Below are 26,212 nucleotides of genomic sequence, written 5' to 3' on the forward strand. Positions count from 1 at the left end.
TCAGTGGTCATCTGATTGGTCTGTGTATTCTGCCGCTCTGTCTAATAGGTCACAGCTGGTTGGTCTTCTTGCAAGACATATTGGTGCGGCATTTGCAGGACGTGCCATTACATATCCGTCATACGATGTGGTTACAGCGTGATGGTGTGCCAGCCACTTTTGATGCGGTATCCACCAGCACTTCACCAAACATTCAGGGACAGGTGGATATGTAGTGGTGTACCGATTTGTCGGCCACCAAGATGGTCAGATTTAAGACCTCTGGACTTTTACCTGTAGGACTGATGAAGAGTTGTTTACAAGACTTCTATGGAGTCACAGGAGGATCTCCTTGCCAGTGTAATAACTGTAGCAGAAGTCTTTCAGGACACTCCAGAAGTTTTGGACTTAGTGTATGTGAACATTGTTCACAGGTACACTCTCTGCAACGAAATTGTGGATCGCCACTTCAAGCATGTGTATAGTTCATAGAGGTAAATGTCGGTTGATGCGTGTGCAGCGTATCTTTTGACATTCTTTCAAAATCGTTTATCTTCCAAACGGCGCATTTCCGGACATGGATTTATCACCATATGTTGCTGTTCTGATAACCTACTATAACTATAACTGCATAACAGGAATTCTGAATCACCTTGTTAATAATAATAATAATGACACATGGTGTAATGAATATGTATAATTTAAGAAGTGTTACTCTTATTAACATTAAGCAATTTCCTTATGATCTTCTTGTCAAATGTGGATAGAAACTGCTAACAGAAACGTGTGACAATAGTGCAGAAGGAACCGATATGGAGATCAACTTGAGTGGTCAGAGGAGGAGCAAGTAATAATAAGGTAAGATTAGCAGAAGGAATGGAAAGAAGGAAACAAATAGAAAGTGATGAGAAAAGCATAGAGAGAGAAACTAAATCAATGATAAAAGATAAAGTTTTAATCTCCTGTTGAAGCAGACTAGTCTTGAATAAGGTGCAAGTTACACTGTAGTTATTCCATAGTTGTATGGCTAAAATGAAGAAGTAGATGGAAAAAGGAGTAGTGTTCTGCAAAGGTACAATCAAGATTCGGGACATATCTGTTCTGGTATTGCTGTAGTGAAATAATGATTGATATTTGATATGCAAGGAGAGGTATTGAGAACCTTATTGACTAAGAAACCGATGAAGTAAACAAAGTGTGTGAAAATCACGTCGCTTACCCCTTCCCATCCAACCTAAATGTAGGAAGGACTGATATGAAATAAACAAATGTTGCACATATATTCACGCAAGAATTCATTATTTAGCTGTAGTTGTCAGGTTTTTAACTATTTCTGCCACGCTGAACTACATCATAGTCATAAAGATTTGGGAGGGCTAAATACTGGACTTTTTGTTGTGCATAATTTAAAGTGGACATATGTTTCATGATTTCTGGATTGCATGTTTTGATGCTCCTCCAAGGCCAACGTCTTTTACTATTTTTCGAAACAGTAACTGGATGCCAATGAAAATGTTGGAGGAAGTGTTTCATGAAAGTGGCCGTTGATGAAATTTCTATTAGAAATGTGGTTGACCTGTAACTTCTTGGAATTTATTTTGAAACAAAGGTTTTGTGCCCATTGTGATACCTAACAAAAATTGCCATTCATACGTGACACAGCAGCAACAATGTTCTTAGGGCTGCCACTTGTGTACAACTGGGTCAGCATATAAGTGGTAACTACAAGAGAGGAGCATAGATGACATATCATTGATATACAACGATAAAATAAATGTACCAAGGCTGAAGCCCTGTAGATTCCAGAGAGCACACTTCTCTCTGATAACTTCTCCAAATTTACAGGTTACTCGTTGACTTTTTTTATGAGATAGCTTCTGAATCACAGTACTGCACTGTTTGAGAAATTCAGCTGTTTCATTTTAATAATGAATATACTGAAATCAACCGTATCAGAATCCTTCCTGAAATAAAGTGCTGTTAAAGTGGTATCTTCATAACTGTCGTGGCATATTTGATACCATCAGTCACTTTGATTAATGCAGATGTTCTAATATGGTATTATCGGAAGCCTGATTGATATCTCTCGTGAATGTTGTAAGTTTTGACGTAATCTGTCACTGTCCATGAACAATGTACTACAAGGCTTTAGAGACAGCATGTAATATGCTGACTGGCGTACAGTCATCTGGTGATTTTGGGTTGTCATTCACATCATTGTTGGGTATTTGTTGATCTAAGCTTGTTTCCACTCAGTAGAACATGTACCACTAACAAGGGAAAGATTGATAATGTCTGTGAGTACTGGTTAATAGGATCAACAAAGTTTTTAATTATACCTATGCGCACTCCGTCATTATCTCCATCACTCCCAGAAGGGATTCTCATGTTTCCTTTCTGTACTGTCTGTGTAGAAATATGTTCTAACTGCAACACACGTCTGTTGAGAAGGTGTTATCTTGTGGATGATAATTTATCGCAACTTAAGAAATGAATGCGTTTGAGAATAAATCGTTTAATTTCTACAGAGTCTTGAAAAGCATCAGATTTTGCTTTTCCCATGCCAAAGCTGCATATTTTTATCCACAGGGTTGCCGGATTCGACATGCTGCATTTAAGAGCGGTCATACCTGATTTTGGGATTGCAAACATTTAGCTTCGCTTTGTTTCGCTGTTTCCGGTGTACTTAATATAATTCAGGAGTTGGATTTCACTTGAATCTTCTATGTGCAATATATGTGTCTTCGTTATACGGTATAGTTCTATAGTCAGTCATGGAGCAGAAGCACTCTTTACTTTGAAAGAACGTTTAGGGACATGTCTCTCATATAATCCTGTAAGTCTGCGACTTAATTCCCTGACTTTACCGCCTAGTGTCGGCTCATTTCTTATATCCTCTCATGGGATATCTTAACAGTCCCTCTGTGGGAGATATAGTTAACTTGCTTTACGTTTCTGCATGTTGACAGATGAGATTTTTCTCTGGTGATCTGCAATCGGTACATTAAGAATATCACACGATGAACAGAAAGTTCTTGAGTGGAAGTGTGCCATGAATAACTTTATCTGCCCTCTTTCTTTATTTTACGTCTTTCAGGGTGTGGCCGTGTGGCGTTTGATGGGTAGGATCCAGAGGCACAATACTCGTATTATTAGAATGACACAGTCTCCTTAAAATCTTTGCAGAGCGATATTTTAATTGCAGGTTTATATTTGTGTCTCCTGTAACGGTTGCATGTTCGTACACAGCTGACTTTAAAGGATGATAAAGCACCGATTTTGGGCGATTTGTAGATTACTGCAATTAAAAGTTTCTGATTAGATACCATTTTTTCGGAAAGAAGAACTCTGCTTCTCTTTCAACATTTGCATCATATGCTCTTAGTACATTGCATTAGTGTTAAGTGGAATTTGCATACACCAATCCAAAATTCTGAAAAATTATAGAAGAATTGGTTATTAAGGTATTCTTTTACTTTGTTTCGATTATATGGATATTTTATGATCTGCACAGTCGAAGATGTTGACAAGGTCAGAGAAGATGATAAAATGGTAATACTTTTTGTTTAATTCCATCAGTACTGGGTTTGTCTGATCGTACATTGCTTTCCCCGAACAGAATCCTTTATAGAAGATTTGGTCAGTGGTTAGAAGTTAATCAGAGGATTGCTTCCATAACTCCACAACACTGGCGTCAACAGTGTAATGGAACAATTATTTCTGTCTTTCCTAAGACCGTCTTGAAAACAGGAATCATGTGTCCCTGTTTCCACTCGCTGGGAACACTTCTTTCTTGCAGAGTCCTACGATAAAATGCTACTATCACATAATCTATATAGAATCATACACGTATCCCTTCAAGACCAGGCGTCTGTCGTCTGTTGAGCGATTTTAATTGATTTTATTCTACGCTCACATGTCCCAATATCAATCATTTTGTTATTCATGGCACGATTTAAGGTAGGAAGAACTGGTCAGTGGTTAGAAGTTAATCAGAGGACTGCTTCCACATTTCCACAACACTGACGTCAATCATATAAAGGAACAATTATCCTACATCTACATCTACATTGATACTCTGCAAATCACATTTAAGTGCCTGGCAGAGGGGGCATCGAAGCACCTTCACAATTCTCTATTATTTCCAATCTCGTATAGCGCGCGGATAGAACGAACATCTATGATTTTCGGTGCGAGCTCTGATTTCACTTTTTCTATCATAGTGACAGGTTCTCCCTATGTAGGTCGGTGTCAACAAAATATTTTCGCATTCGGAGGAGAAAGTTGGTGATTGGAATTTCGTGAGAAGATGCCGTCGCAACGAAAAACTCCTTTCTTTTAACGATGTCCAGCCCAAACCGTGTATCATTTCAGTGACACTCTGTCCCCTATTTCGCGATAATACAAAACGTGTTGCCCTTTTTTGAACTTTTTCGATGTACTCCGCCAATTTTATCTGTTAAGTATCTCAAACCGCGCAGCAGTATTCAAGAGGACGGACAAGCGTAGTGTAGGCAGTCTCCTTAGTAGATCTGTTACATTTTCTAAGTGTCCTGCCAATAAAACGCAGTCTTTGGGCCGGCCGCGGTGGTCTCGCGGTTCTAGGCGCGCAGTCCGGAACCGTGCGATTGCTTCGGTCGCAGGTTCGAATCCTGCCTCGGGCATGGATGTGTGTGATGTCCTTAGGTTAGTTAGGTTTAAGTAGTTCTAAGTTCTAGGGGACTGATAACCACAGCAGTTGAGTCCCATAGTGCTCAGAGCCATTTGAACCATTTTTGAGCAGTCTTTGGTTAGCCTTCCCCAAAACATTTTCTGTGTGTTCTTTCCAATTTAAGTTGTTCGTAATTGTAATTCCTAGGTATTTAGTTGAATTTACGGCCTTTAGATTTGACTGACTTATCGTGTAACCGAAGTTTAACGAATTCTTTTTAGTACTCATGTGGATGACCTCATACTTTTAGTTATTTAGGGTCAACTGCCAATTTTCGCACCATACAGATATCTTTTCTAAATCGTTTTGCAATTTGCTTTGATCTTCTGATGACTTTTATTAGTCGCTGAACGACAGCGTTATCTGCAAACAACCTAAGACGGCTGCTCAGATTGTCTCCCAAATCGTTTATATAGATAAGGAACAGCAAAGGGCCTGTAATACTACCTTAGGGAACGCCAGAGATAACTTCTGTTTTATTCGATAACTTTCCATCAATTACTACGAACTGTGATCTCTCTGACTGGAAGTCACAAATACAGTCACGTAACTGAGACGATATTCCATAAGCAAGCAATTTCACAAAAAGCCGCTTGTGGGGCACAGTGTATATTTTCCTATGACACTCTTGTGTCCCTTTTCTCCACTCTCTTGGAACACTTCGTTCTTGCAGTGTCCTACGATAAAATGCTGCTTTCACATAATCTATATAGAATCATACAGGTATCCCTTCAAGACCAGTTGCCTATCCTGTGTTGAGTGATTTCAATTGATTTTATTCTACACTCACATGTCCCTACATCTGTCATTTTGTTATTCATGATACAATTTAAAGCAGGAACTCTTGTACGATGTTCCTCATTGTCATTGAAATAATTTTATGAAATTGAATTCAGCAAGTCAGCCATCTCTGTATCATTTTTCGTTTCTATGTCACTGTGATCACTTAGCACCTGAGTAGCTTACGTTGACAAGTAAACTGAGTACATATAAGACCATAATTTCGTTGGATTTTCACTTTTGCATTCACTGAACACTTCTCTCATTATTCTCTTTACACTCGTTTTGGCTTCAATTTTAATGTGGCAGCAAGCAGTGGCTGCTGTTGTATAAGAGCACAAGAGCATGTGAACACCTTGCGGGTTTATTGGTTATTTTTCTTTGAATGCTGGTAAACGTAATGTAGATGCGGTAACCTGAAATACATGGCGCTAAATCTACCGCGCTACGCTACATTGCTACTCCTCTGGACTCTGTGAAGCTTGGCATCAGGGTCGCGAGCACACGTATAGTAGTGCACGTTTTACGTACCTTTTGCGCATGCGCGACTGTTATGACGCAATTGCCATATGGGCCAAATACATACAGATTTGATAAACAACGTGCACAGTAAACATTTTACTAAAGTTTTATTTCAATTCTAATGGGTGTTAGCACAGTGCAGCTATCACTTACCATTTTACTACAAGTTTACTTCAAGGCCACCAGATGGTAGCACACTGCAGCAATTTTATCTCCGTCTGCTCGGCATAAATCCCGCAAGACAATAGCACATTCCTCAGATATGCCAATTCACTCACTACATAGTAAAATTAGATCGGACTTCAAAATATGTTATATTTATACTGATAGAGAAATCTGTTTTGTGAGATTATGAATGAGATAGAATATACTAAGTTTTGGAGTTTATCATGTAGTAATCTATTTGAGGCGCTGAGAACCATAAAGCCCATCATCGTTGATTGTGAGACTGTAGCACTTATTCATGCTCATGACATCTGTTGATTTTATGGGGGGTCACGTTTATCTGTGCTGTAACCCCATAATATATATGTGAATATTCAGGAACAGCTGTCTCACTGGTTTCCCTGATATCCACCTAAATGTTCCTTTGGTCCATATGTTTCTCAGCGCCTCATTTGTATTCTAATCAAGTGACCATGTTAGCACACAGTACTACTTGAATTTAATCAGTTCCACAAACGGTAGTTTGTTTTTGAATTTGGTTGTTTAGTGTGCAGAAATCAGCTTTCGTGTGCGGTTTCAGCATGAAATCTGTTGAATCTTTTTTAAGCGTTACCAGAAAAGAAAACTACCAGGAAAAGTTAGCCGCAAAGTAGCTAGGGTCTCCCAGACCAGATTCGTTGACTGAGGAAGCGATGACATCAAATAAGCGAACATTCAACAAAGAAGTGTATAATAAGCATAAGATGTGTGAATGTAATGTCTGATTTTCAGCCCGGAAGTTGATTCGTTAACTAATTTGTATAAATGTGTTAGGAATCTTGTACATTTGCCCAAAAAAAATAAAAAGCTTGAAAACTTCCTCTTACACAAAATGCGAAACGGAGAGTAGCGAAAGTTTAAACATTATTTAGTTCTTGCCCGAAACTGTATTAATTCAGTACAAAACAACAGAATTAAAAAAGGCTTTCTTTTTTAGACAAGTTATGCATATTATTATTATTAATTCTTTCCTTTCTCAGACGGTACCTATCATTCCATTAATAGTCATACCTCTTAGGTGTAGCTTGATACATGCTTGTAGCATAGAATAAAATCAGTATCTGTCTTCTATGCTGCTATTTAAAGGCAATCGTTGTTTACGTTATTACCAAAAATCTCGAAAGTACTTTACCGATTAACTTCAAATTTTTAGACAATACCCTAACCACTTTTTAAACGACAAGGAACATGGTTTCTGTTAAAACTGGCTGAGAGAAAGAAAATGCTGAGCCGTGAAAATGTATGATTTCCATTTCTCGCAGTCATTTTCAACTGTAAGCCATTAGACAAATTGATTTGTCCCATGTACACTGAAGAGCTAAAGAAACTAGTACACCTACCTAATATCGCGTAGGGCCTCCGCGACGACGCAGAAGTGCCGCAACACGACGTGGCATGGACTCGACTAATGTCTGAAGTAGTGCTGGAAGGAATGACACCTTGAATCCTGGAGGTGTGTCCATAAATCCTTAAGAGTACGAGGGGGTGGAGATCTCTTCCGGACAGCACGTTCCAAGGCATCCCAGATATGATCAATAATGTCCCTGTCTGCGGAGCTTGGTGGCCAAAGGAAGTGTTTAAATTCAGAAGAGTGTTCCTGAAGCCACTCCGTAGCAATTCTAGACGTGTGGGATGTCGCATTGTCCTGCGGGAATTGCAAAAGTCCGTCGGAATGCACAATGGGCATGAATGGATGCAGATGATCAGACAGGATGCTTACGTACGTGTCACCTGTCAGAGTCGTATCTAGACGTATCAAGCGGTCCCATATCAATCCCGCTGCTCACGCTCTACACCATTATAGAGTCTCCACCAGCTTGATAAGTCCCCTACTGACATACAGGCTCCATGGATTCGTGATGTTGTCTCCACACCCGTACACGCCCATCCACTCGATACAATCTGAAACGAGACTTGTTCGTCCAGGCAACATGTTTTCTGTCATCAACAGTCCAATGTCGGTGTTGATGGGCCCTGGCGAAGCGTAAAGCTTTGTTTGGTTCAACCACCAAGAGTAGACGAGTGGTCCTTCAGCTCCGAAAACCCATATCGATGATGTTTCATTGAATGGTTCGCACCCTGACACTTGTTGATGGCCTAGCAATGAAATCTGCAGCAATTTGCGGAAGGGTTGCGCTTCTGTCACGTTGAACGATTGTCTTCAGTTGTCTTGGGCCCCATTCTTGCAGGATCTTTTTCCGGCCGCAGCGATGTCGTAGATTTGAGTTTTTATCGGCTTCCTGCTATTCACGGTACTCGTGAAATAGTCATACAGGAAAATCCCCGCTACCTCGTAGATGCTGGGTCCCATCGCTCGTGCGCTGACTATAACACCACTTTCAAACTCACTTAAATCTTGATAACCTGCTATTGTAGCAGCAGTAACCGATATAAGAACTGCGCCAGAGGTTTGTTGTCTTATATAGCCGTTGTCGACCGCAGCCCCGTATTCTGCCTGTTTACATATCTCTGTATTTGAATACCCATGCCTTTACCAGTTTCTTTGTCGCTTCAGTGTATCTTCCTTCTTCTTATGTACAAGGTGTTTAGAAAGAGTCTGAAAAGCTTGTAAGGCTATTACAGAGTAGGTTGAGCTGAGAAATAACTGTTAAGAAAAAATATTCGATACGTTGAGCTTTTTCCGAGTTAATTACCATTGAAGTTAACCAATGCAAGCGCCGTGCCAGATACAATTCAAGTCTGTTGTTATCATAGTTTAGATGATAGCGCACGAAGCTACTCACCCTTTGGCACGCGTTAGTTCTTTATTACCGTCTAGTTTACAGTTTCTGTATCGCTGTCTTGTTCAGTTTTAGGATATCAAACGAAGAACAAGTATGGCGCCACCATCTCCGGCGGGTCGCTTGAGTTTGCGCTCGAACTGCCTGATTGGCTAATTTCAATGGCAATTACTTCAGAAACGGCACACGTGTCGAATTTTTTCGTAACAATTATTTCTCGGTACAACTTACCCTTCAATACCCTTACAAACTTTTCCGACTGCAACTGACTACCCTGTAGCCGGCCAGAGTGGCCGAGCAGAATATAATATCAAAAAGTGAAAAAAAAACAAAATGGCGGACCCAAGATGGCAGGTTCTATGTACACTACTATCATTTTTCACGTATAAAAGTAATTTTTAGGGAATTATCGAGGTTACTGATGATGATAGAGTTCAAAAAATTTAAAAATGGTGGATCCAAGATGGCGGTCAAAATCTATGTCTTTTTATTTATTTATATTTATATATTTTTATCCATATAAAAGTCAGTATTTAGGGGTTATTGTAGTTAATGCTTAAAAAATAAACCAAAAAAGTGGAAAACTCGAAGAAAGGACCAAATATAGGTTACAAGATGGTGTAAAATATTACAAAAAATTATTTCATTTTAATTACAATTATTTATTTTGTAAATTTTTTATAACTTAATTTACAAGTTTTCATTTTCTTATTCTTTTTCATCTTCTGCTTCAACTGAATCGTCATCATCCTCAAACACTGTTACCTCATTATCTGCATCTGCATCTGAATCTTCATAGTCTTCCGCCACAGGAACTAAGAGGGCAACGGCTTCTGGCGACAAACTCTTCAGTTTCTTCGGCGAAGATTTGCGTAAGGAAGAAACGTAGGGGTCTGTCGTTGCCAACAATCTCCTGAACACGTCTTCCATAGTCTTAACTCTTGAAAACTTTCGAGAAAAACTCAGGCGATATTGCTTTATCAACTTATTGGTTGATTCCTGAGCATCCTCCGATAGTTGACCGATGGGTAAAATGGCCGAATAAATAATGTCTGGACCGTGAATCAACAATCTATGGACTGCTGTTGGCATGTTGTACCAGGGGTATTCTTTCACGTAGTGCCTGGCAGTTGCTAAGGCGTATGCTCGAAACTTTTCAACGTCGATCTGACGTCCGCTCGAAATCGTCTGCAAAATTATATGGAAACGGTGGATTAGTTCTTCGGAAACTCCAGTTATCAGCGCAGATGTTGGAGTGTTTTCAAAAAAACGTCGAGCGGTGTTTCCGTCATTCGTACTGCCAAACCCTTGTTTCGGCATGTCAATTACAATTCCAAGCTGCTCTTTGAAAGCTTTTTGAATGTTGGCTTTCAGTATTGCTTTTTCCTCTTTATCTTCTGCTTTACGTGCCTGCCACTTTTTTGTTTTCATTTGGTATGCCAAATGAATACAACATTCAAAACATCGAATCCAGGCATGAAGAGTTGATAGTCCGTACTGCAGATAATCGGCGGTAACGTGTTTTTTCAAAACGTCGTCAATGTTATTAAATTGGGCAGACGTAGCCTTGCAGAGATAGCACCGTTGCGCAGATTCCGTGTTGGTGATAGCATTGCACACTTTACCATCTACCATGGTCATGCTTAAATTGTATTTAATGGAAATGTCTTTCCCATGAATAACTGTTTCGAATGACTGGAGTTGTTCGATCTGTTTGTCGTAATACGCTTTCTCATTTAAAGTCGTTTGCTCTGTTTCCTTTGTAAATTCTAACTTCCGTGGTTTGCAAAAGAGGGTTGAAGACGGCTTCGGATTAATCCATAAGATCTTTTCTTCTTTAGTTTCTTCATTTACACCTGCAAGTTTCAGAAGAACAAGCGAAGTGAAAAATAAAGTTGCATCTGAAATACTCGAATCTGAAAACTTCATTTTATACGTGCTTTGCCCGGAGGTTCCGTCAAAGCCGCACTTACAAATAAGGGACATATTAGACATTTCAGAATCACTCATATGTAAAATATCGTCTCATTTCAGCAGTAGAACACGTTGAACAGTGTGGTCTAACAAAGCTTGCAACCGTACCTCAGCTTTTGATTCGGTAAAAGTGAGGGTTACGTATGGAGGGCAGCAAGCTTTTTTTGCTACCAAAACAGCTGAATACGGTGGATATAATGTGTTTAAGCCTTTTCCTTTAGCCCCATTTCTCAAATGCTGGTAAGATTCTTTTGACAATTTGAAGTCGAAAAGGAGTGCTAGACCTTCATTTGCATCATATGAGGATGACGATGATGTTGAAAATCGCAAGCCTGCCTTGTATTTTTTCACCTTGGATGGACTTGAGAGTGTGACGTCTTTCACAATCTTCGCAGCATCTGGGTGCCCCAAGGATCGAAGACTCATTTGTGCGGCGAACGATAATTCGACAGGACTGAACTTCGTACGAATATCCTCAGTTCTCCTTCTTTTAGACCTATCAGATAATGTTTTAAATTTTGTGGCAGGTCGGCCTGTTGATTTAGTCACACTTGCAGGTTTCGAATCAATCGGAATATATACTATTGTATTTAACCAGGTTTAGTTCTTCTTGAAAAAATATCCTTGTCGCCCAGTTGCTTCCTTATACTTGCTTCTTAACTTTGTTAACAAAATCGAAATGGTAGGCCTCATATCATAGGGAATTTTAATTGTATGTCCACTTTTTTGTGTCAACGACCTTTCCAAATGTTCTATGACCCCTTCCAAATCATTTGACTAATACTCTTTTGTTATTAGAAAAATATCTTCCCTCGAAAATCCGATTCTGGAATACGCTGGATCAGATGAAACTGAAATTTAAAAAAAAAATCTGTGTTACACTTTTCGTCATTTTTCTAATTATTTTATTCTTTACAATGCGTCTACGTGTCGATTGTAATTTAAATTCTACAAATAAAACTCATAATTAATTGATTCTACTGTCATTTTTGAAGATGTCTGAACAATGACATTTTGCAAGTGGCGCTTAAAACGTGGCTCAAAGCCAGAGTCGCAACTAGTCGCAGGATTTGAAGCTTAATTTACAAAGGTAATAATATATACTTGCGTACACAGCGCAAAAGAAAGCGGAATGTCGTGGAATTCGTAACTTATCTCTATTTTTTAAGCGCATTTTACGATTTTGTCATTCATTTCCCTGTAGTACATTAATTGAAATGTAAACGTGCATAATTGATGATTTAATAGTGATATAAGTGTTTTTTCACTAGTACATACCTCCTGGAATACATTCCATATTGAAAGTATTGGTTTCACTTGCACAAAACATAAATAACTTCCTTCAACAACACGACTGTTTTTGTAGCCTAGCCAGCTGCGCGCACGCTAACAATGAACTGCCGCATTTGACCTGAGATGTTACCGAACAAATGAACATCTGGTCGTCCGCACAGCCGGCATTCAGTTGTCCCAGCATTGCTGCTGCCAACCTGGTAGTCCAAAATCCCCATCTTTAAACTTTTTTTTTCCTTTTTGGCCACGTTTTCAAGATTCTGGCCCACTGTGCGGTCCCAGGTTCGAATCCTGCCTCAGGCATGGATGTGTGTGATGTCCTTAGGTTAGTTAGGTTTAAGTGGTTCTAAAGTTCTAGGGGACTGATGACCTCAGAAGTTAAATCCAATAGTGCTCAGAGCCACTTGAACCATTTGACTACCCCGTATATTTTCAAACAAAAATTGTATGCACAATGTGCTGTTTTGTTTTCCACCTCCCCTGCTCCAGATAAAGTGAGACTGTGGGGTCGCAGGTTCGAATCCTGCCTCAGGCATGGATGTGTGTGATGTCCTTAGGTTAGTTAGGTTTAAGTGGTTCTAAGTTCTAGGGGACTGATGACCTCAGAAGTTAAATCCCATAGTGCTCAGAGCCACTTGAACCATTTGACTACCCCGTATATTTTCAAACAAAAATTGTATGCACAATGTGCTGTTTTGTTTTCCACCTCGCTGTGGATTTTACAGAAAACAGAAAAGTTGAATATATGGTTTATTGGTTTGTGATTAGACTACTACCCATTCACTGATTATAGCTACGGAAAATAGTGTCATTGAAGCTAATTTCTTCATGTACCCAGCAGCTAGAACTGCCTCTCGTACAGGGGCGTAGATTGACCCCCCTCACTCCCCTGCTCCAACGAAAAGAATAATTTTTTTGTGATTTTAATGTCGTTCTCTTAAAGTATGGCAGGTATTAGTAGTAATAAATATGAGATTAAATTTTGCCTGTTGAACACATACAGTGATTGTTAGATTGCAAAGTTCGGCAGGAGCGAGAAGTGGCACAAAGTCTATACTTAAGTTGTCTATGCTAGGTTGAGCTTCGGGTCCCTAGTTCTTGCTGGTACGTTTTTTGTCGACTCTCTTATCTTTATCACTGTTGCTAACATCACTGATGTAACAGCTATAGCACTATAGTAGTGCGGCGAACTTGTGTGTTTCAACTGAAAAATGAATAGCGTTCGGCTAATCCTGTCTTATATAAACGATTTAGGAGGCAATCTGAGCAGCCCCCTTAGGTTGCAGAGGATTCTTTTTACAGTGTAGTAAAGTCATTAGAAAATCAAAAACAACTTAGACTCGATGGCTGTACCGTGCGAGAAGTGGCAATTGTCTCTAAGTAAGGAAAAATATGAGATAATCCACATGCGTACTAAAAGAAATCCGTTAAATTTCAAACATGATAAATCACACAAATCTAAAGGCTGTCAATTCAGCTAAATACATAGGAATTACAATTACGAAAAATTTAAATTGGAACAACCACCCAGATAAAGTGAGACAAAAATCGGAAAAGATTCTTTGCTCGATTTCTAGGAAAATACGCGTTTACAGACCCCATGTAAGTTGATGAAAATGCTCAATTTTCAATTGTCTAAAGTTCTCATCAATTGGGAGTCGACTGCACGTCATAAACTTTATGCGTAATTTTCTATATTCGATTCGTTGCGCCGTTTCGGAGTTAATAGCCAATCAGGCCGTTACGCGCAGAAATTCGAGAGACCCACCAGTTATAAGTGTAGATGATAGCGCACGAGACTGCTCAGCCTTTGGCTCGGGTTCGATCCTTACTAACACTCCACGTCCAATTTTTGTACCTTTCTTGTCTTCGGATTTAGGAAATCAAGTGCAGAACACATTTGACAACATCGTCTCTGGGAGCCACGTGAATTGGTGCGCCCAATGGTCTGATAGACTAAATTCAATGCTAATTAACTCGGCACCGACGCAACGTATCCAATTTTTGTCTTAAAAATTATTTCTTATCACAATCTGCCTAGCAACACCCTTACAAGCTTTACAGACTGTTACTGACAGCCCTGTATAATATGGTCATGATATGTGAATGTAGTGACTCCTAGTGGACGAAGTAAGAAACTGCAACAGCATTTGACACAAACATTTACATATATAGTTCGGTAATTCCTTAGAACTCCAGTTCATGAGTGTGAAAGAAATGGGAATGGTAAGTTGATGTCCACTACTTTCACTCAGATAGGGAAGCTATTTGATTTTAAATTAAAAAACTGCGAGTTATTCATGAACTATACTATGGAAATCACTTTTTTAATTCAAACCCAAAAAGTGTAAGTGTAAGTCATAGAAACAAAGTGGAAAATCCCGATCGCACGGTTCATCTTAGCCGACGGAGCTACACTCCTGGAAATTGAAATAAGAACACCGTGAATTCATTGTCCCAGGAAGGGGAAACTTTATTGACACATTCCTGGGGTCAGATACATCACATGATCACACTGACAGAACCACAGGCACATAGACACAGGCAACAGAGCATGCACAATGTCGGCACTAGTACAGTGTATATCCACCTTTCGCAGCAATGCAGGCTGCTATTCTCCCATGGAGACGATCGTAGAGATGCTGGATGTAGTCCTGTGGAACGGCTTGCCATGCCATTTCCACCTGGCGCCTCAGTTGGACCAGCGTTCGTGCTGGACGTGCAGACCGCGTGAGACGACGCTTCATCCAGTCCCAAAAATGCTCAATGGGGGACAGATCCGGAGATCTTGCTGGCCAGGGTAGTTGACTTACACCTTCTAGAGCACGTTGGGTGGCACGGGATACATGCGGACGTGCATTGTCCTGTTGGAACAGCAAGTTCCCCTGCCGGTCTAGGAATGGTAGAACGATGGGTTCGATGACGGTTTGGATGTACCGTGCACTATTCAGTGTCCCCTCGACGATCACCAGTGGTGTACGGCCAGTGTAGGAGATCGCTCCCCACACCATGATGCCGGGTGTTGGCCCTGTGTGCCTCGGTCGTATGCAGTCCTGATTGTGGCGCTCACCTGCACGGCGCCAAACACGCATACGGCCATCATTGGCACCAAGGCAGAAGCGACTCTCATCGCTGAAGACGACACGGCTCCATTCGTCCCTCCATTCACGCCTGTCGCGACGCCACTGGAGGCGGGCTGCACGATGTTGGGGCGTGAGCGGAAGACGGCCTAACGGTGTGCTGGACCGTAGCCCAGCTTCATGGAGACGGTTGCGAATGGTCCTCGCCGATACCCCAGGAGCAACAGTGTCCCTAATTTGCTGGGAAGTGGCGGTGCGGTCCCCTACGGCACTGCGTAGGATCCTACGGTCTTGGCGTGCATCCGTGCGTCGCTGCGGTCCGGTCCCAGGTCGACGGGCACGTGCACCTTCCGCCGACCACTGGCGACAACATCGATGTACTGTGGAGACCTCACGCCCCACGTGTTGAGCAATTCGGTGGTACGTCCACCCGGCCTCCCGCATGCCCACTATACGCCCTCGCTCAAAGTCCGTCAACTGCACATACGGTTCACGTCCACGCTGTCGCGGCATGCTACCTGTGTTAAAGACTGCGATGGAGCTCCGTATGCCACGGCAAACTGGCTGACACTGACGGCGGCGGTGCACAAATGCTGCGCAGCTAGCGCCATTCGACGGCCAACACCGCGGTTCCTGGTGTGTCCGCTGTGCCGTGCGTGTGATCATTGCTTGTTCAGCCCTCTCGCAGTGTCCGGAGCAAGTATGGTGGGTCTGACACACCGGTGTCAATGTGTTCTTTTTTCCATTTCCAGGAGTGTATTTAAGCAATGAAAAAAAAATTAATCTACTGACTGCCATACTAATACCTTAAAAGATGTTAGTTATCTTGTTGTAATGAGTAAAAAATTGCGGTCATCTGCTTTTTTTGAATGGGTCTGTCGTCTGAAGTATTCCAAAGTCAGTCTGAAGAATTACCATAGTCAGTCTGCGGCATTTTTAATCATTTCATTCGATGTATTAACCTCACTTTTCAGATTACGTATTAGAAAACACATATTCTAGAAAATCACCTTACTTAGTCTATTTTCACTCTTTTCCTTTAAAACAGAATATATAAGAGTGTTTTAGCCCTACTGTATCTCAACATTTAAGCACTGAACATTTCACATGTTTATTGCTCCTTTTTAGGCTGGCTCTGAGCTCTCTGGGACGTAACATCTGAGGTCATCAGTCCCCTAGAACTTAGAACTACTTAACCTAACTTACCTAAGGACATCACACACATCCATGCCCGAGGCAGGGTTCGAACCTGCGACCGTAGCGGTCACGCGGTTCCAGACTGAAGCGCCTAGAACTGCTCGGCCACATCGGCCGGCCCCTTTTTAGGAACTGCCATGGATCGAGCAGCTCAAAAAAGAAATTCATGAACATCAATTAAATCAGCTTTTCAAAGTAATATAGCAAAACTGGAATCAGCCAATGCAGTGCTAAAGAGAGTGGTAAACATTTGTTAAAAATACAGCAAGCTAGCTCTAGTTTCACTTCTTGTTCTCAATTACTCGCGCACTGAGGGTTTCGTACAAACGTAATTATATATACATATATGCACTGAAGCGTTAAAGAAACTAGTATAGCCATGCGTATTCAAATACAGAGATATGTAAACAGGCAGAATACGCCAATGCCTGTATAATACAACAAGCGTCTGCCGGAGTTGTTAGATCGGTTACTGCTGTTAACAATGGCAGGTTATCAAGACTTAAGTCATGAAAATTTCTCGGGTATTCAGTCGGGTAGCGTCGTCCAACAAGCGCGATATTTCGGCAAGCTAACCTCTTGCCATCTTCAGGCGTTTTTGGTGTCCGCGCACGAGCGATGGAACACAGCATCTCCGAGGCAGCGATGTAGCGCGGATTTTCCCGTACGACCATTTCACGAGTGTAGCATGAGTACCAGGAATCCGGTAAAACATCAAATCACCGACATCGCTGCGGCCGGAAAAACATTCTGCAACAGCGGGATCAACGACGACTGAAGAGAATCGTTCAACGTGACAAAGTGCAACTCTTCCGCAAATTGCTGCAGATTTCAGTGCTGGTCCGTCAACAAGTATCAGCGTGCGAACCATTCAACGATACCTAATCGATATGGACTTTCGGAGGCGAAAGCCCACTCGTGTACCCTTGATGGCTGCACGACACAAACCTTTACACGTCGCCTGGGCCCGTCAACATCAACATTGGGCTGTTGATGACTGGAAACATGTAGCCTGGTCGGACAAGTCTCGTTTCAGATTGTGTCGAGCGGATGGACGTGTACGGGTATGGAGACAACCTCATGAATCTATGGACCCTGCATGGCAGCAGCGGACTGTTCAAGCTGGTGGAGGCCCTGTAATGGTGTGGGGCATATGCGTTTGGAGTGATATGGGACCCCTGATACGTCTAGATACGACTCTGACAAGTGACGCGTACGAAAGCATCCTGTCTGATCATCTGCATCCATTCATGTCCATTGTGCATCCCGACGTGCTTGGGCAATTACAGCAGGACAATGCGGCACACCACACGTCCAGAATTGCTACAGTGTGGCTCCAGGAACACTCTTCTGAAATTACACAGTTCCGCTAGCCACCAAACTTCCCAGTCATGAACATTATTGAGCATATCTGAAATGCCTTGGAACGTGCACCCCTTCGTAGTCTTACGGATTTATGGACAGCCCTGCAGTGTTCTTGGTTCCCTCCAGCACTGCTCCAGACGTAAGTCGAGTCCATGCCACTCGTGGTGCGGCACTTCTGCGTGTGGGGGTGCTACTGTTATATCCTAGCCAGTAATGCCACCCGAGCCCGCTGCCAAAAAGGTTGGCAGCATCAAAGTCCGGACGCCGTCCGCATAAGCAGCGCCAGCGAGACAGCTAATCGCCGCAAGTCTGCGCGCGCCACCGCTGGCTTCTGGGTTCTTAAGCGCTGGAGTCGCGAGCGCTAGGACAGTTCTGTATTCGCCGCTCAGTTGTATACTCGCCACCGAATTGTGTACTTGCTAGTCAGTTGTGTGTTCATCGCAGCAGAGTTGTTGTTTGTCGTCAGCCGACGCTGACCTAGACGCTCCGACTCGAACTAGACAGATCTCTGTAGACACGGAGTTCACTATTGTGTTTCTGTATCTCCGTCAATAAAGATAAGTACCGACTTTTATTTAATCAGAGTGTTTGGGTTTTCATCTTTCTGTTCACTGTTCCAGCGGACCGGTCGGCCCGCTATTAAAAGTGTGGCGGTGACTTCGTAAGCCGTTTCTACAGCGAATTGTTTGTCGCTACGAACGCCGCCACAAAAGCTACACGATATTTTAGGCAGCTGTACCAGTGTCTTTGGGTCTTCAGTGTATATTTATATACACTGTGAATGGAGAATCTCAACATTTTTTGCCCGTTTTCGATATAGAAACTGGCAAGGTATGGGTCCCGGGAATTTCAAGACCGTATCAAAATCTCTACAGTAGTTCCTCGAAGTAGCCGGGGCATACAAGAAGAAACGAACAGTGGACTTCAGTTCACATGTGTAGTCATAGGAGATTTAATAAAGTATTTTATTATTTACTTACAAAAACATGACTACAAATTAAATTTTATGTTTGCATGCAGTAGTGTTCGTCTGTTATGTTTTTGAGAGATGATGAATCCTACGTATGTCAGAATGGCAAAAAGACGTTTTTTATATGATATAATTACAATGCCAGGAGAAAGAAAACTGGTGTTCTACGGATCGGAGCGTGGAATGTCAGATCCCTTAATCGGGCAGGTAGGTTAGAAAATTTAAAAAGGGAAATGGATAGGTTAAAGTTAGATATAGTGGGAACTAGTGAAGTTCGGTGGCAGGAGGAACAAGACTTTTGGTCAGGTGATTACAGGGTTATAAATACAAATAGGGGTAATGCAGGAGTAGGTTTAATAATGAATAAGAAAATAGGAGTGCGCGTTAGCTACTACAAACAGTATAGTGAACGCATTATTGTGGCCAAGATAGACACAAAGCCCATGCCTACTACAGTAGTACAAGTTTATATGCCAACTAGCTCTGCAGATGATGAAGAAATAGATGAAATGTATGACGAGATAAAAGAAATTATTCAGGTAGTGAAGGGAGACGAAAATTTAATAGTCATGGGTGACTGGAATTCGTCAGTAGGAAAAGGGAGAGAAGGAAACGTAGTAGGTGAATATGGATTGGGGGGAAGAAATGAAAGAGGAAGCCGCCTTGTAGAATTTTGCACAGAGCATGACTTAACCATAGCTAACACTTGGTTCAAGAATCATAAAAGAAGGTTGTATACCTGGAAGAATCCTGGAGATACTAAGAGGTATCAGATAGATTATATAATGGTAAGACAGAGATTTAGGAACCAGGTTTTAAATTGTAAGACATTTCCAGGGGCAGATGTGGATTCTGACCACAATCTATTGGTTATGAACTGCAGATTGAAACGGAAGAAACTGCAAAAAGGTGGGAATTTAAGGAGACGGGACCTGGATAAACTGAAAGAACCAGAGGTTGTAGAGAGTTTCAGGGAGAGCATAAGGGAACAATTGACAGGAATGGGCGAAAGAAATACAGTAGAAGAAGAATGGGTAGCTCTGAGGGATGAAGTAGTGAAGGCAGCAGACGATCAAGTAGGTAAAAAGACGAGGGCTAATAGAAATCCTTGGGTAACAGAAGAAATATTGAATTTAATTGATGAAAGGAGAAAATATAAAAATGCAGTAAATGAAGCAGGCAAAAAGGAATACAAACGTCTCAAAAATTAGATCGACAGGAAGTGCAAAATGGCTAAGCAGGGGTGGCTAGAGGACAAATGTAAGGATGTAGAGGCTTGTCTCACTAGGGGTAAGATAGATACTGCCTACAGGAAAATTAAAGAGACCTTTAGAGACAAGAGAACCACTTGTATGAATATCAAGAGCTCAGATGGAAACCCAGTTCTAAGCAAAGAAGGGAAGGCAGAAAGGTGGAAGGAGTATATAGAGGGTTTATACAAGGGCGATGTGCTTGAGGACAATATTATGGAAATGGAAGAGGATGTAGATGAAGACGAAATGGGAGATAAGATACTGCGTGAAGAGTTTGACAGAGCACTGAAAGACCTGAGTCGAAACAAGGCCCCGGGAGTAGACAACATTCCATTAGATCTACTGATGGCCTTGGGAGAGCCAGTCATGACAAAACTCTACCATCTGGTGAGCAAGATGTATGAGACAGGCGAAATACCCTCAGACTTCAAGAAGAATATAATAATTCCAATCCCAAAGAAAGCAGGTGTTGGCAGATGTGAAAATTACCGAACTATCAGTTTAATAAGTCACAGCTGCAAAATACTAACGCGAATTCTTTACAGACGAATGGAAAAACTGGTAGAAGCGGACCTGGGGGAAGATCAGTTTGGATTCCGTAGAAAGGTTGGAACACGTGAGGCAATACTAACCTTACGACTTATCTTAGAAGAAAGATTAAGAAAAGGCAAACCTACGTTTCTAGCATTTGCAGACTTAGAGAAAGCTTTTGACAATGTTAACTGGAATACTCTTTTTCAAATTCTGAAGGTGGCAGGGGTAAAATACAGGGAGCGAAAGGCTATTTACAATTTGTACAGAAACCAGATGGCAGTTATAAGAGTCGAGGGGCATGAAAGGGAAGCAGTGGTTGGGAAAGGAGTGAGACAGGGTTGTAGCCTCTCCCCGATGTTATTCAATCTGTATATTGAGCAAGCAGTAAAGGAAACAAAAGAAAAATTCGGAGTAGGTATTAAAATTCATGGAGAAGAAGTAAAAACTTTGAGGTTCGCCGATGACATTGTAATTCTGTCAGAGACAGCAAAGGACTTGGAAGAGCAGTTGAACGGAATGGACAGTGTCTTGAAAGGAGGATATAAGATGAACATCAAGAAAAGCAAAACGAGGATAATGGAATGTAGTCAAATTAAATCGGGTGATGCTGAGGGAATTAGATTAGGAAATGAGACACTTAAAGTAGTAAAGGAGTTTTGCTATTTAGGGAGTAAAATAACTGATGATGGTCGAAGTAGAGAGGATATAAAATGTAGACTGGCAATGGCAAGGAAATCGTTTCTGAAGAAGAGAAATTTGTTAACGTCGAGTATAGATTTAAGTGTCAGGAAGTCGTTTCTGAAAGTATTTGTATGGAGCGTAGCCATGTATCGAAGTGAAACATGGACGATAACTAGTTTGGACAAGAAGAGAATAGAAGCTTTCGAAATGTGGTGCTACAGAAGAATGCTGAAGATAAGATGGGTAGATCACGTAACTAATGAGGAGGTATTGAATAGGATTGGGGAGAAGAGAAGTTTGTGGCACAACTTGACTAGAAGAAGGGATCGGTTGGTAGGACGTGTTCTGTGGCATCAAGGGATCACAAATTTAGCATTGGAGGGCAGCGTGGAGGGTAAAAATCGTAGAGGGAGACCGAGAGATGAATACACTAAACAGATTCAGAAGGATATAGGTTGCAGTAGGTACTGGGAGATGAAGAAGCTTGCACAGGATAGAGTAGCATGGAGAGCTGCATCAAACCAGTCTCAGGACTGAAGACCACAACAACAACAACAGGGTTTCTTCAACTCAAATAAAAAGAACATGACATTTTAAATCAAACTTCTTACCAGGTATTGTACAACAAAATACAGATGCAAGTGTACAGTAGATAATTAGAATAAGATCGTGCCTGGTTACTGTATACCAAAAGGACACATTCAAAAAAAAATTAAACTTATAAGTAAACATCAGATACGCAATAGCGTTGTGGAGACCTGAATGAGGTATTACAACAGTCTGTCTGGTCCATAGGCAGCACATGTCATCCAGTTTATCTGAGGCCTCTCTCTATATCTGGTCTACTTTGACGGTGGGACACCGTACAGCTTCTTCCTTTCCTGTCTTCTTTATTTTCTTAAAACCAATCACCGTTGTTAATTTAGTACCTTTCCTAATTCTCATTTAGCATAAGTTACAGAATGTTCATAAAATGTTGCAAACAAAGTAACAACTTTATGAGATGGTAATTGTAAAATTAACTACGAATCAGTGACACCATAACTGTAATATATTAAACCTGTTGTACAGCCCAGGTAAGAAGTCAAAAAGTTTATGGCAATACATACGAATAAATAATAATTTCTTTCAGGGATTTCGTACCTAGTGCTCCATAGACTTACAACGGTACAGTGTCTCTTATGTCTCTCTGCTCTGTGATAATATTTTGATGTATCAACGTTAGTACTAGATGCTGAGACAGCTGCTTTTAACTTTCACGGTCTTTCGCCATCCGCAGGCTTAAGATGGAGAAGTGGATGTTCCGTCCGCCCGTTCTGGTGGGTGAACGAGTCGTGTGGTTGGGCAGTGGTACGGGACTGCCTCAAGGTGGCATCGTCAGGTGGATCGGCAAACTCCCGGAGATCGGACCCGATTGGGCAGTCGGTCTGGAGCTTGTAAGTGTCTTACATAGTACTTTGTATTACGGTGTTTGGACTGACTGATTTACTCGTGACCAGTTCGTACAGCTAAACATGCAGCATGCTTGCTTGAGAGAGGTTAAGGTGAGTCAGACCCGTATCGAGTCTGGGTGCTGGATTAATGGTACACCAATCAGCCAGAGTGCGAGTCTTATGTGGTTTTTCAAGCTGGGTTAGGTAAACGCTGGGCTGGTCCCTAACTGCTTCCTCAGAAAATATGATACACAAACAGTTTAAAATACCATCACACATCGAACAAAGTTTACAGAGAATGAGATTTTCACTCTGCAGCGGAGTGTGCGCTGATGTGAAACTTCCTGGCAGATTACAACTGTGTGCCAGCGATTCGAACTCGGGACCTTTGCCTTTCGCGGGCAAGTGCTCCACCGACTGAGCTATTTTTTGTTTTTTGTAAGTCTTCGTTGGTCTCATTTTTCTATATTGTTCGTTGTACTTGTTCGGGGTGGATGTCCCATGACAGCCCTTCAAGTTCATCGATGATCTATTCCCTCAGTTTGTTTATTGCAGAGGGCTGCTAACCTTGCGACCGATTACTCTGAGCTACCGTGCTGGCTAAATGTCCAAGCACGACTCGCGACCCGTCCCCACAGCCTCAGTTCTGCCAGTACCTCGTCACCCACCTTCCAGTTTCACAGATGCTCTCCGAGTTCAAGTCTCGGTCCGACACACAGTTTTAATCAGCCAGAAAGTTTCGAAGTTTACACAGTTCATAGACAGATGTCGCACATGGTTCCCTTCCCTTGTGTTAACTGACGACTGTGGTGACCAGGACATCGCAAAGTAAAATACAATTATTTGTCCACTCATGAAAACAGTGCACTACTTACGATGCTAGGAAAGAGAGAGTGATGGATTTAGTTAAGGCTCACATTATGAAGTTACTTTATGTAGTGTCGATTTTGTTAATACCCACATTTGCAACGTACCAAGTGTCTATTCACTGTCAAGTGTTCTGATAAGCACCATTACCAAACCTAGTTATTGTTAAAGTGAATCAGCTATACATTTATATCGAACATTCATTGTTTGCCATCCTGACATTGTTTGTGTCAGTGGTTTTAGTATAAGTTGGTGCACTCACTGCTCGCTCTGCTTTCACCCTTGCACGCAGCAGGAAAAGCGCCACAAGATATGTTTCAATGATCATCTTTAGTTTGTTTGTGTTATTGTTTTGTGTTCTGTGAGAAAATTAAGTTAAAAATGTATATTTTTCACGAGCCGCAGGGTTCCGCGCACTGGAACACGTTAAAAATAAAACAAGAAGAAACAACTGGCTGCATCCAGCTGCAATATCATTGTTCCACCCTGGAAACGCGTCGTGAAGTAAAATTAAAAGAGTAACTGACGCAGATAATTGTTTTATTTGAACGTTTATTTAATTTACACCAAAAATACATAGGAGTAAGCATCTGGAGTGAGCTCAAGCATATTCCAGGTTTTGATTGATTTGCAGCAGTTTTAAGGGAATGTACTTCACCATCCATGAAAGAAGTGATCTACTAAACACCAACAAGACTTCTTTTTTTACGAGTAATTGCACGTTGGCCTGAGACCCTTCATTTAAGTGCGATATATTTCAACTGGTACAGAAAATACACAAAGAACAGCCAGTATATGATAAGGTGGGGTAAATCCAACCTAGTAATTTCTTGTGGCTATATAACGCTTATCCGAAGTCGGATCTTAACGTTATATACGTTAAATTATAGGTAATACAAAGGAGCAACTGTTCGCAAAATTCTTTTTTTTATACCATCAATAGTTTTTGAGGTATCCGTATTTTAAGAAACGTCCATTTTTGCCATTTGCAAAAATGGTGGGGTAAATCCGACCCCCTATTTGTTGGCTGATTTTTCACAGAAATAGTTCTAAAAGAACGGTTTTTTTGGGAAATAATTATAAGCAATTATGTTTTTTACATAAATGAACAAAATGTATTCAAAAAATAACAATGTTTAGAGTACTAAATGTACTGAAAGTTAAACGAATGTAAATTTTAATTGAAAAAAGATGATTTCATTGCATGGCGGTGCAACAGCAATGTCGATCTCGGTATGTTAAAATCACGAGCGACAGTTCATAAAGACATTCCCATTTGCATTGCAGCAACTGCTCGGCGAATATCGTTTTGATTGCGTTTTGTCGTTTTTCGTTTGTTATTTGGTACCATTTTCCAAAAAATAAACAAAAAGTCACTTCGTTTCCATAAATAAATAATTCCATACACATAAACGATAAAAAATATGCGGTCGGATTTACCCCACCATTTAGCGGTCGGATTTACCCCACCATGCCATTTTTCATTTAACACACATAGAAACAATTTACATGAAATTTCCAACAAAAACGATGCGTACACTGAATAGGTCACTAAATGCACTACCAAATCACGTACCGTCTGTTTTGCAATCGTTTTATTTAATAAGGTAAATCTAGTGATGCAATTTGCACAAAAATTAAATTGAAACAATCGAAAACACACTTGTTGTCTTTTGAATGTCTAAATGACAAATGCGGCAAAGCTGTCAAGACGACATTTTCATTATTTCGAATGCTCTATATGGTAACACTAATGCGAAATCGCTCCGCTTTGCCGTTTCTCACAAATAGAGGTCGGTCGGGTTTACCCACCCATCGTATTTACCCCACCTTACCATATATATATGCGGACGCACACACAGATAAGGCAAAACATTATGACCACTGCCATGGTGCTGCTAGGTGGTGTCGCAGGCAAGTGACGTAGTAACAAAAATATGTGAACGGAGCAGACACGGACGGGGGACCACCCTAGCAAAGATATGGGTTGCAAATGGGGAAATCCATTGAGGTAAACGGCTTTGACGAAGGGCAGATTGTCATTACGCAGAGCCTGTGAACGAGTATCTCGAAAACGCCGAAACTGGTCGAATGTTCACGTGCTACTATCGTGCACATCTACGGAAAGAGGTAGAAGGACAGTGAAACCACCACTGGGCACTAAATGGTTGGATGTCCACAACTGTTCATAGAACGTGGGGTTCGGAGACGTGCCTGCTCTGTAAAGTACGACAGATGGTGATCTGTGTCATTTCTGCCGAAAGAACACAATACTGGTGCACGCACAATTATTTCAGAGCACACCGTTCACTGTTCATCATTGAATATAGAACTCTGCAACAGACCACCCCTACATGTTCACATGTTGACCCAAAAGCATCATCCGTTGCAATTTAAATGGGCATGAGACCATCGGGATTCGACCGTCGATCAACGTAAACGTGTCGGCTCTGAATCACATTTTCGCTACTCTGGGTCGATGGTCGTCTCTACAAACGCCGTCATCGAGGTGAATGGCGGCTCGAAACGTGCAGCCTGCCACAGACGCAGGCTGTGGGAACAGTATTATGCTATGGGAGACATTCTCCTGCACTTACATGGGACCTGTGGTAGTACTCGAAAACACAC

The 26,212-nt window shown here is 41.4% G+C and overlaps 1 protein-coding gene across 2 annotated transcripts in view; it reads left to right on the forward strand.

The window, feature by feature from the left end:
• The window catches only part of LOC124616764, a 443,813-nt gene that overhangs the window by 44,575 nt on the left and 373,026 nt on the right, over positions 1 to 26,212 (forward strand). For both annotated transcript variants that reach the window (XM_047145148.1, XM_047145147.1), the window contains exon 2: positions 22,564 to 22,720. In XM_047145148.1, the coding sequence (XP_047001104.1) occupies positions 22,571 to 22,720 (150 nt within the window). In that variant the 5' untranslated portion in view covers positions 22,564 to 22,570. The remainder of the gene's footprint in view (positions 1 to 22,563; positions 22,721 to 26,212) is intronic.

Source organism: Schistocerca americana, chromosome 5 (assembly GCF_021461395.2).
Source record: "Schistocerca americana isolate TAMUIC-IGC-003095 chromosome 5, iqSchAmer2.1, whole genome shotgun sequence".
NCBI lineage: Eukaryota > Metazoa > Arthropoda > Insecta > Orthoptera > Acrididae > Schistocerca > Schistocerca americana.